General features: G+C 40.4%; 1 protein-coding gene across 2 annotated transcripts in view; it reads right to left on the bottom strand.

Annotated features, from left to right (window-relative positions):
- The window catches only part of tmcc3 (transmembrane and coiled-coil domain family 3), a 45,454-nt gene that overhangs the window by 20,663 nt on the left and 12,667 nt on the right, over nucleotides 1-12,124 (bottom strand). The window contains exon 1 of one of the 2 annotated variants that reach the window (XM_008400485.2): nucleotides 3,527-3,817. The exons of the other annotated variant lie outside the window; for it this stretch is intronic. Coding sequence (XP_008398707.1) covers nucleotides 3,527-3,529 — 3 coding nt within the window. The 5' untranslated portion in view covers nucleotides 3,530-3,817. Of the gene's footprint in view, nucleotides 1-3,526; nucleotides 3,818-12,124 lie in introns of those variants that run through there. 2 annotated transcript variants of the gene reach the window in all.

Raw genomic sequence — 12,124 nt, 5'->3', positions numbered from 1 at the left:
TTAGTTGAGTAGAATTGAAATTGATGCTCACTGAATAGTAATAATAATGTTATAAAATGTAGAGAGAGACTTTAATTTGCTTCAGTTTTGCTGCACACAGAGATGGATTTGTAACTGATGGGGCAATTTATTATTATTATTATTTTTGACCCAAATGAGCTAAATGTGTAAACAAACTCGATGTGCCTGTTTGTAGACTGCTGCTATTTTTGGTCGTGTTGAATAAATTCCCGTTGGTTTTGTGCCAGAACAGCGAAATTAAAGCATCGGGGAAGACAAGTTTCCCTTTAAGGAGCCTGACAAACGCGCCGTTTCCCAGAGGGAGCAGCATCAGGAGCTGGGAGTCAGATACACACCCCCATCCGCTTTCCTCCCTCCTCAAAGAGAATGAAGTCTTTGAAAGTGTCTGAAAGTGAGCCTAGCCGTCGCATGAATTATACACACACTCAGACACACATACCTGCACAAGCTGACCTTTTAGAAACCGACAGTATTGATGTCTGAATAAACCAAGTCAACACTAGTTCTGAACAAATCCTTTTCCTCGCTGGTATCAGTTCCTTTTTCACAGTGAAAGTGAGGTAAGTTTTCAGCTTCCTTGGTACCAAGCGGTTGGTTGAAAACTCAAAAATCTGATCTTTTCCCTGTCAGTATTGGTGAGGTGCAGCACAGAGATGAAGGAAGATATTTAAAGAGAAACTGTATGTTCTTTGACAAGCAGGTGGTTCATTCAGGCTGCAAGAGAAAACCAGATTATCAGCAGACAACAAGATGACAGAGCAAGTTGCTCTATTTGGTGTTGGTCCAGGTTATACCAAAGATAAAAAACAATCAGAATTCAAAAGAAATTTCTCTGTCGTCAAAATCTAATACTTCAAGATTTACAGTGCCGGAAAAAAGTTGCAAAGTTTGTTATATTTTTAGCCTTTGTGGTTGGATTGTTTAACACAAACTGAAAAACGATCCAGATTATTTGAAAAACTTGTTCCCCCTCTCTCCTGTGGTGGCGCTGCACCAAGAACCCCTGAAGGAAACAACACAAAAACATCTGAAGAAGACAGGAGCGCAAACTTCGTCCTTCCTGAAACGTAAACGTAAATGAAGTAGCGTCAGATTTTAGCGGTTGTAAGATTTCTCTCTTATCTTCAGCAAAAGACCACGAGGCATTTCTCCCTCCGCGTTTGTTTTAGTTGTATTTATCCAGAATATTCTATTTCCTGCTTTTGGACCAGCCTCCGGTCCACTTGCCATTCACATATGCAATCAAACGGGCACCAGACTAAAGCAGACTAAACAGGGTTGGTGTAAAACATACTTTTTCAGAGCACTGTATGTGTTGAAGTACGAATCACTGGATAAGTGAAGTATAAAGAATGAATGACTGTTTGAAAAAAGTGACGTTTTAATTTTGGTGGGTCATGAAGCTCCACTTTTATCTTTTCTTAACCAAAACACCAGGTGCTGACTTGCAAAAATAAAATCCACTCGTGTGGTGCCTTTGAGCAAAACTTCATTTCACATCAGAGCTGCTCAGCAAAAAACTGCTTCCAGGTGCAAACAATGGAGAGATGCGTGGCCAACCACAAGCATCCCCTGAGCGTTGACTAACGAGGGAGGGAAGGACCACCGGCAGCCACTGAATGGCTCATAAAAAGTGTCATCAGTAAAAAAAATGTCAGTACATGTTGTTCTGTGTACCACAAGGAAACCTGCAAAAACACTCCCCGCCGATGTCTCACACCACTGCAGCACATTTCACTACAATTCTCAAATCAGGTGCGCCCAGAAGCGTTTATTTGGGGCTTTTAAAATTGCTCCACACTCAGCGGCTGTGAATTACAAGGCAGCACAAAAACAGAGCACTTTAAAGACATTCAAACCCACTCCTCGTTCAAAAGCAAGCTTGATATGTCTGATTCCAAAACCAAGACAGAGAGGAATCTATCTGTCGTTTTACTCAACGGTGAGGAGCTGCAACAACGAGACAAGCAGGGGATGCGTGGCAGTCATACTGACCGCTGGCTGCCGTCCAACAAGGAGCACGGCTTGGGAAAACGGCCCACTCCCGTGGTGCCACTTAAACATCCCAATCAATATCCCGGGATTTTATGGTATGCAATAAAGAAGTGACTTAATCGTCTGCATACAGACTGCTACTCAAATAACCAACTGTTGAGGCCAAACCTTAAAATAGATAACACTTGTGTGTTGTCTCCTTACAGACTAGAGGAGATACAAACGTATGTTTATGGCAGACTGCGGGAATCTGGATAAGATACATCAAAAAAGGACTGGGTTAAGCTGCCAATTTGGGTTATTTCTTGTCAAAATTCAAATTTTCAAACTTCCTTAAAGTCCTTATTTGTTCTTTTTATAAACACCAAAGATTATTATGAATTTACGGCAGATAGTTTTACAGTGAACAGGCTTGTGATACAGGAACTGTAAAAACTGGAAAGACCAGAAAGGAGCACGGAAAAGCAGAGAGGATTTATAGATCGATGATGGACGAACAGGTGTGAAGACTCAAACAAAGCAAAGCAGGAACAGTTAGATTGGTGTACAGATGGACGGATGGATAGGCAAATGAAAGGGCAAACTATTGGATTGTTGGGCAAACAGACAAATAAATAGGTTAATGAATAAACAGTTGGACTGAGGGGTAAATAGAGTGAACGAATAGACACGTGAATGGACTTCAGGTCAAATAGACGGACTGATGGAACAAATTGACGAACGAATTAGTGGAGAAACAGAGAAGTACTTTAATGGACTGATGGACAAAAAGCACAGACTACAAGTGTCAAACCCCAGCCCCAAGAGAAGATGTCCAACTTTATGTCTCTGCATCTACACACCTGATTCACAAGGACATTAGCAGGTATTTCAGTCACTAGATTCAGATGTGTAGGACTTTTGTCATAGAAAAACAGAGTGTCCTCAATCAGAGGCTCCTTCAAATTCACTGTTATACAATCTGCTATAGGAGAACCTTTCTGCCCACATCCAGCACCATCTACTACAATAACTCTTTAACAAATGTTGAATTAATGAGTTATAGCAACATTTAATTTCCCTTTGGAATCAATAAATGTAATTTTGAATTTATCTAAATCCAGACTGTGTAGTACCTTGTAATATCCCGTCAATTCATGTTTTACGTGTAAGTACTTATATTACACATCAGCTTCAATTGCTTTAAGATGCGGCTAAATTTTGATCTAAAAACAAATTAACTTTGGCTTAGAGATAAAAAAAAAAACACACGCATCAAAATAGGTGCAAAATATCAATACAAAATACCACCAATATATTGGAGAATACATTTTATGTAAACGAAGAGTCTTTTTCGAATAAAACATGTCAGGACCTGTGGTTGGTGGAAAGCAGTAGAATGTAGAAACTGGCTTTACCAATACACATCATTTCAATGCCAAAACATCTGTCTCTGTAATAATATCAGGGAGTAAACGTTGGTTAGCTTACGTTTGACAACTTCGTCAGCAGCAGAGAAAGCCATATTTACCATTTTCCAGCCGTTAGAGTCACCGTATCCCCACTTCTCCTAAACTTTTCACCGCAACGGCTCAAGCAGGTCCTGGCATAATAATCAGAGAACTCGGACTGGATCCCCCGTTTCGCTGTCCGCGGTTTCAAACGTGACCGTTGACATGTTCGGCGCAACAGATGCCATCACGGCAACGGCCGCCGCGCTCCTGCTGCTGCTGGAAAGCGACCAACGGCGGAGAAGATACGGTCCCTCCTCTCTGAGCTGCCCGCCGCGGTAATCCACCTCAGCCCAGCGAGCCGGAGAGACACAGTTTGTGTTTAGGCCCCGCCCACCCCTGCAAACTGGAGGGAGGGGCTGCGGGGCATATCGAGTACACCCGAATTTATTTAATTCGCTTGAAGAAAATATGGAAATGTCCGGCCAGATCCATCAAATTTTTTGATAAAAAGGAGCAAAGACAAGCTGGGGGAAAATATTTTTAAGAGATTAGGAGTACCAGAAAGGTGCGATTGAAACCATAGACCGACACAAAATGCATGACAAAATATGAAATTAAGCAAAATAGTCTAAAAATGTCAAAATAAATAAATAAATTTATTTATAAATAATAAAAAAAATGCTTTAAAAAAATGTATGGTCTGACTTTTAACCGCATGAAATATTTTTGTAACTTTTCAGCTAAATTTGTCTATTTTCTATTATAACAAGTTTCAAGATATATTTTGACAAACACTACTAAGTGTAAATACACAGATGTACACACAAAGAAACAGAGTTCAGTACAGATGGGACAAAAAAATTAATTGAAATCTATCAATAAATATATAAATATATTGGGGTCTGTGAATTAATATTCACTCATTTTAAAATGATTATAATTTTAAAAAGCACAACTCATTTCTCCACAGTAAGGTCATTACTCAAGGCTATTAAAATGAAGAACATTTAAACCAAACTATGTTTTTCCAGAAGAAGAAATGCACTTTCTACTTTTCAAAAACATATTCAGGGACTGCACTTGAACTACACACCTAATCAGTCAAAAATAATGAACCTTTTCGCTAATGAGGATTGTATTCTTGTCTCAGAGAAAGAAAAACACTCAGAAAATTGTTGGCTTGGAAACTGCAGTTCAGAATAATTTGGTAAATCACATTAGGGGTAAAAATAAGTCCATGCATATATTTTAACGGGAACAAACGCAATTAACCTTATCTGATGAAGAAAACCTGCTGAAACACAAATTAGATTAACAGACTTTGGTCATAAAGCAACATAACAACAACAGATATTATCTTACTATTGTTTACGATACCGTTTTTGTGATCACTGGTTGAAACGTAAACATGACACCAACTTTTTATGTGGACCGAAACAATGGTCAAATTACTCCGCAAAGGCACAGGGGTTTGAGTCATAAATGATTTAAAGACACAGTAGCTCTCCTTTCAACACAATGATAAACTCTCCAATTAGTTTAGATGGTTATTGTGCCGGTCATACGATAGTTTAATGTCCAAACACACATTAAAAATTCATCGTCAGAAGACGAGACCTCTGGTGGAAACTCTGAAATTTAATAAAAAAAATCACTTGGTAAAATCACTTCCTTCAGCTCATCCATTGTCACTTTTCTTGCTTTCTTAATTCACACGCAGACCCGAAGCCCACTTTACAAGAACAGCAGGTGAGTCAGGCGCCTGTTAATCTTTGAAACGGATGTGCGAGTCTTGACAGGTTACGTGCTCCGAGGCCGGTGATTCAGCCTGCAGGCCACAGAACGGCACCTGGTGCTGAGGCGGCCTGCGGAGCAAAAAGCTCTGCCACGGAAATTTGAATCTGATCCCAGCTGAGTCAGTCTGTGCAATTTCTGTGGGAGCCTGAGTGCATCTTTAGGCGGCTCTTTGCTTCTCCCAGCTACGATGAATCTTTATTACCCTATTCGCTCTCGGTCCATTTCTCCTGGGTATTGGGCGTATGAAATTCATGCTCATGAACAGGAGTGTAAATAGGTAGAAGGCTGGGAGTTAATTGCTGCATTTAATTATGTGCAGATTGGAGCACTCTTTGTGCTTTAAAATTGATTTGTCTGAGAGAAATCATCGGATGTGGGCTCCCAGGAAACAACTTCAGCCTCTAAGTGCCGTTAAGAGCAGCTCTCTGCAGAGCCGCACGACACTTGCAGGCAGCAGGAGTGGAAAACAATAACTAGAGAGCTATTTTTCCTCCTGCTTTGCCTCCATGAGAGCAAATAAAAGTATGAACAGCACAACTATTGATCAAAACAAACCTCATGATCAACAGAACTAGCAACTGGGTAATTTTTTGTTCCTTTATGCTATGATGTTATTCGAATTGTGAATATGTTTGAAATACATATGAAAAAAACACCACAATTCCACACTGCAGCAAATACGCAACTCAGAACGCAATAAAATAGCATTTTATACACAAACCATAAGTGAACTGAAGGATCTCTGTCATGAAATGTGAACAAAACTGTAAACCTTTATGTTTAAATAGAGCATACTTCACTTTTACAACGACTGTAAATGTTGGGAATTTACGACCACCAATGGAGGCCAAAACTCACATGTGCGTCAAAGATTCAAGCACTTGCGTGTATTTCTGAATTCCACATTGCACATCACATGACACTATTGTTCTCTTTCCCCCATCATGAATGTTTGTGCTCTTTATGGACTTCCTGCCTCACTTCCTGTCTCTTTCTTAGAGGCAACATCCAGTTTGACCTCAGAAACACCAGAGACGTCTGGAACAGAGATCTGCAGTCAGTAATCTGTTGGGCGTAGGATCAGGATGTTGTAATACGCTCGAGGAAAACCTGGATGTTCATCCATGCAATGATGACTATTGGTTAACTGTTTATTTGTGCAATGGCCAATTTTTAAAGTGTTCAGAGAAAAAAATCTGTGGGGATGAAGTCCTTGGCCTCAAAGTTATGTCAGACCATCTGGGCGTTTTATTAGGTATAAATGAGAATCATTAGAAGAATGAAGAATGTATTATTCTTTATTAGATTTTGAACCCAGGAAGCAGTATTTGTGGATTCTCTAATGCAGGGGTGTCAAACTCCAGTCCTTGAGGGCCGGTGTCCTGCAACTTTTAGATGTGCCTCTGCTGCACCACACCTGAATAGAATAATTAGGTCATTAGCAAGGCACTGGAGAACTTACCTACACAAGAAGGAGGTAATTAAGCCATTTGATTCAGGTGTTTTGTACCTGTGGCACATCTAAAAACTGCAGGACAGCGGCCCTTCAGGACTGGAGTTTGACACCCCTGCTCTAATGATTCTTTTGAATCTAAAACAACTTTTTAAATCAGGAGTGTGAAACTCATTTTCATTTTGGGCCACATCAAAATCATGAATCCTCTTAAAGGGCCGGTTGCACCAGAATGCATTGATAAAACCCATTAAGAAACGGTTAAAATATTAATAAGGAACTGCCTCCCAATTCGATGCGGAATACATTTTACCACTGATAAAAGTTCCTCCAGGATTTCGTGATTTTTTTACAATCAAAATCACAGATTATTTTGGTACTAATTTAGAGAATTTTGAGAGTTGACGCTTATCTTGTCATGTTTCTGGCTCGTCTGCCTGCTATGTTTTTCTCCTCAGTACTCCTCTCATCAAGCTCATCTGGTCCACCTGCATGCTGCTGCGCTGGAGCACAATCAGGCTCATGTCTTCCACCTGYTCACCAGCAGTTATATTCAGCTCTCAGGCAGGCAGACGGTGCCAGATTTTTGAAAGCCTCTGAGTGAGTAGATATCCAGCATTTCTTCCTGACCTGACCACGATCTCGTACACATTTTTGTCCCTTGTATTTTCCTGCCTTGTCATGCCCACGTCGGATTCTTCACTGGCTTCTGTTTTCTGGTCTCGACCCCGTTTCTGCCTTTTGACCTCTGCCTCCTGCCTCGCCCTTGGATTTTGTCTGCCTGATATTGCCTGCAAGTGTTGGACCCTTTTTCCGTGCCCTGACCACTGCTCTTTGCCTGACCCTCAGATAAGTTTTGTTTTGTCCTGCCTGCCCCAACCCCTTGCCCTCCTAGCTCTGTCCATCCCTGGGTGTGCCACTTGTCACTACCACTGTGCTACCTGGACCCCCCCATGCCCCACAACACAAAGAAGGTTAGTGATTTTTTTTTTTTTCTATTAAACTTTTGGCCTTCCTCTCCTAGAATACAACCCTCTAACCTGTTTCTCTGTCCTCAGAGGTTCCTGTTCCATTGCTCGTGGTTGCTTGTCCCATACCCTGATCCTCAATAAAGAACTTATTATTTTTTACGTTGTGTCTGACTGAAATTTCGGGTCCTCAGTTCTGAGCATTGCATATCTAGGACGTTAAATGTGACTTTGTTACTTGGCACATCGATCACGAGCTGTAACCTGACATTAAGTAAGGCTGAGGCAGCAGTGGAGCAAAAATAAGACTCATTGATCAGGTATTTAATACTCAAGTAGCCATTTAGACATGTTTTTGCTCCGGTTTGAGTGATTCCTTTCTTTCTTTAGAAAAAATACATCAAAGTTGTGATATTGAGTTGCTTTTTTTTTATTCCAAAGGAGTCTGAAGTCATTCAGAAAATGTAGCAACAGATGTTTCTTTCCGTCTAAAAACTGGTATTTTAAAATTGATTAATTACTAACTTCAGAGCTTCCCCGGTTTGCAAATCGAAGGTCCATTAATCTCCCCCAGTGTTGACGTCATTCCTGCTCTGCGACGTTGCTACCTGCATCGGTTCCTCTACCTCTGGGTTTTACAACCAGCATCTGAGGTGGAGACCAAAGTGAGAAGAGAAACTGGGAGCTCAGTGATACGTCGGGCAGGAAGGGAAACTCTCCAAGGCAGACTGTGTTCAGACATGACCACCAAATAAAACTCAAATACCAGCTTTAAACAAACATCCCCATCAAACTGCAAACCCTCTCTTTAAGAGATTAGAGAGGGTTTATTCAATAACTGCTTAAAGAAATTAGCATTCAAGACGGATGAAACCTGCTGTAATGATATTGGAATTTTAAATTCAGTCGCTGCTGTGGGAATGTGTCGATATCCTGCCGAGCACAGCAGCAGAATAATAAAACTCTCTGCTGGGTGGATGTTAGCATTAGCATAACTCCTATTCCTGGTGTCTAACAGGCTAAGGACAGATTTCTCAACTCAATGAATCAATGAAATGAAAAGCGAGACATCCACTCGTATCATAACTGGAGGATTACTGGAGATAACGCATCTTAAAATAAAGCAATATTTTCTCACTGCAGCTCTTTTTTAATCTCTCCTCAAACGGCAGCGCTCTTAATAAAGCTGCCAAACCTCTGCTCATTTTATCATGTCAGTGCCAGACATTTAATTTTCTTTCAGGACGTTCCTCCCTCTCGTGTGAATTTCTCTTCCTGTCCCTATCGCTTTTGATTTTATCATTCCTCTCCTGACTTTTCATTGTATATTAAACTGAGGTCTAAAAATATATCATCCATACTTCAACACCGCAAAGTTCCTCCATATCTTCGTTTCTCATCACAGAAAGTGTTGCTTTCTCACATTTTGAGCGAGAAGTTATTTTTCTAAATGTCTCCACAGTGAAAAAGATATTTTTCTGTTACATCCTGGGGCGGTTAATAAAGCGTGGATGACTCATGCTTTTAATGTCAAACTGTGGGTCAAGAGCAGGTCAACTTGTCATCATCTTTGCTGCCCTGCAAAAGTCGAAATTTAGAAAACTTTGGGAAAAGACATTCAAGTTGTCCAGAATTCAGTAAAAGTCACAAGACGAATAAAATCTCTCCAAAAAAAGTATTTTTTGTTTAATTTACTGTACTCTGCAGCAGTGACCGGGTGTTTGCAGGTTCCAGCAAATTAAATTTAAGACTAAAGACAGTTTTAATACCAATGTTGACTGAAGTTTAAGCTTGAAAAAATAAATAAATAAATAAATAAATAAATGGAATGGTTAGGAGAACTAGCTGCATTACAATCAACAATAAAAAACTCTCTATGGCTTTAAAACTCACAATGCCAAAGTTAAAAGTTTTTTTTTGTTTTGTTTTTTTGCAGCTAGCCTCATGTGGGTTAGCAGTAGAAGGCAGCAAGTGTTAAAAATTAACTTTGTCCAACCAACTGGCGATAAATTTGCACTTACTCCTGACATACACAAAAAAGCTAGCTAGCTAGCTAGCTAAAGAACTAGCAAGGCTAAATTAGCAGCTAGTTAGCGTTAGCCTCAACCGCCTCAAGTCAGAGAATGAAACAAAGATGTTTAGATACAACCTAAACTTTTGTCCAACAGAAAAGTCCCCTAAGAAAAAAAACTTTTTTTTCTTAGGGGACATAGATTTTAAATTGATGTATTCTTAGGGGATACATTAATTTAAAACGTATTAATGTATTCTAGCTAACTGACATTTTAAGTGAAGGGATGCTAACGCTGATGCAAATGAGTAACATAATTTGAAGCCTCCAGTATACAATGCATTACAAAGGTTTTCACTCCAATTCAATTTCTTCGCATATTGTCAAATTAGGATTTCATGTGACAGAACAACACAAAGTAGTGTGAAATTGAATATTTATTTTCAAAATATTTTAAAACTAAAATAAAAATCTGTATATGGAAAATTGGGAAGAAAAAAGATATAAGAAATACAAATTTTTAGTTTGTCTTAAATCATGTAGGGGACACAGAAAAGACAAACAAAGATCGTTTTGACAAAGAAATAAAATTAATTAACTAATATTTCTGATGATGATGGTTTAAATGTATTTAGTTACTTCATGACAGTCATGCTGGCAGCTGATTAGAGCAGAAAATGTCACACCAAGGGACAGTCATAACTGACCAACTCATAGGTTTTACAGATCATCCCCAACTGTCAAGCCCATAATACTGAAAGAAAAGGCACGTTTATCCATGTCGCACATTTCTGCAACAAGACAACTGAAGGCACTTTACATGATGAAAACATTAGAGTACACTGAAGTAACAGTACAGGAAAGGAAAGCTGGACTCTACTAAAATTAATTGGATGAGTTTCTTAATATCYTAATGAGACCTTAGACATTTAATCTTGGAATAGTGAGGCTGACTTTTTAATTTTCTTTATGTGTTTTTGAAGGTTCAGGTCTGATATTTCAGTAGCTTTTAGCCTAAAAAGCTACAAGCTGAGACTCCATCCATCCATCCATCCATCCATCCATCCATCCATCCATCCATCCATCCATCCATCCATCCATCCATCCATCCATCCATCCATCCATCCATCCATTTTCTTGACACCCTTGTCCCTCAGTGGGGTCGGGAGGGTTGCTGGTTCCTATCTCCAGCTAATGTTCCGGGTGAGAGGCGGGGTCACCCTGGACAGGTCGCCGGTCTGTCACAGGGCAACACAGGACAAACAACCATGCATCCACACACTCACACATAGGGGCAATTTAGACAGACCAATTAACCTGACAGTCACGTTTTTGGACTGTGGGAGGAAACCGGAGTACCCGGAGAAAACCCACCATGCACAGGGAGAACATGCAAACTCCATGCAGAAAAACCGGGGCCGGGAATCGAACCCAGAACCTTCTTGCTGCAAGGAAACAGCTCTACCAACACTGTGCAGCTCCAAGCTGAGACTCAAACCCCCAAATAAATTGGATGCAAACTCTTAGCAGCCAACAGCTTTCGGCAGCACAGAAAGAGGACACTGTACTTTCCATCCTACATAGCTGGAAGGAAGTAGGGAGTCTTCCAACAAAGGATGAAGTTGCGATTGAGAGTCCAGCAGTTAGAAATTACTGTCTCTGCTGGCCACAGATAGAACTCCATCAAGGGGTCCTATATTATTGCTGGGAAAATGTGTATAGCTTAAAACCTTCCCTCCTGCTGTTGGTCCCTGCTTTGTTGCAAATGGAGGTCATGCAGGCCTGCCATGACCCACCAAACAAGTATATTCTTGTCATCATGAATATACATGAATATACACCTCGTAAATTCTTGATGACAAGAATTTACGAGGTGGGTTGAGGCTTTCCCAGTTCCAGACCAAGGAGCAGAAACAACTGCCAGAACCATTGCAGAACCTGGAAAGAAAGGAGAAGGATTGTATCCCAACAAGAGAACGATTGAAAACGATTTGTACAGACAAAGGATTAACGATGAGTGAGAGTAGTAACACATGGTCTTCCGATTCAGAGGGAGAAGAAACACAACAGATGTTAGCGAGAGATACACAGAAGCTCCGTGACATCTTGGAAGATGTCGGCAGGATAACCATTGAGACACAATCACTAATTAGAGTAAATGAGGAATTAAAGATTGAAGTAGTGAACTTAAAACAAGCAGCACTTCAAAAAGACAAGCTTGTTCGGGATAAAGACGAAGAATTAAAAAAGCTGAAGGAGGAAAACACCGCCTTGACCCTGAAGGAGGAAAACTCAGTTTATGCCGAGGAAGTCTCCGACCTGGGGCAAGAAAGAAAGGTTCTGGATAAGGAAAACACTGTCTTGAAGAAAGAAAATGCCACATTGAAGAAGGAAAACACCGCGATGAAGGAGGAAATCACCACCCTGGAGGAGAAAAACACCGCCC

The sequence above is a fragment of the Poecilia reticulata genome, linkage group LG23, assembly GCF_000633615.1.
Source record: "Poecilia reticulata strain Guanapo linkage group LG23, Guppy_female_1.0+MT, whole genome shotgun sequence".
In the NCBI taxonomy this organism is placed as follows: Eukaryota; Metazoa; Chordata; class Actinopteri; order Cyprinodontiformes; family Poeciliidae; genus Poecilia; species Poecilia reticulata.
This window is presented reverse-complemented; position numbering and strand designations above follow the sequence as displayed.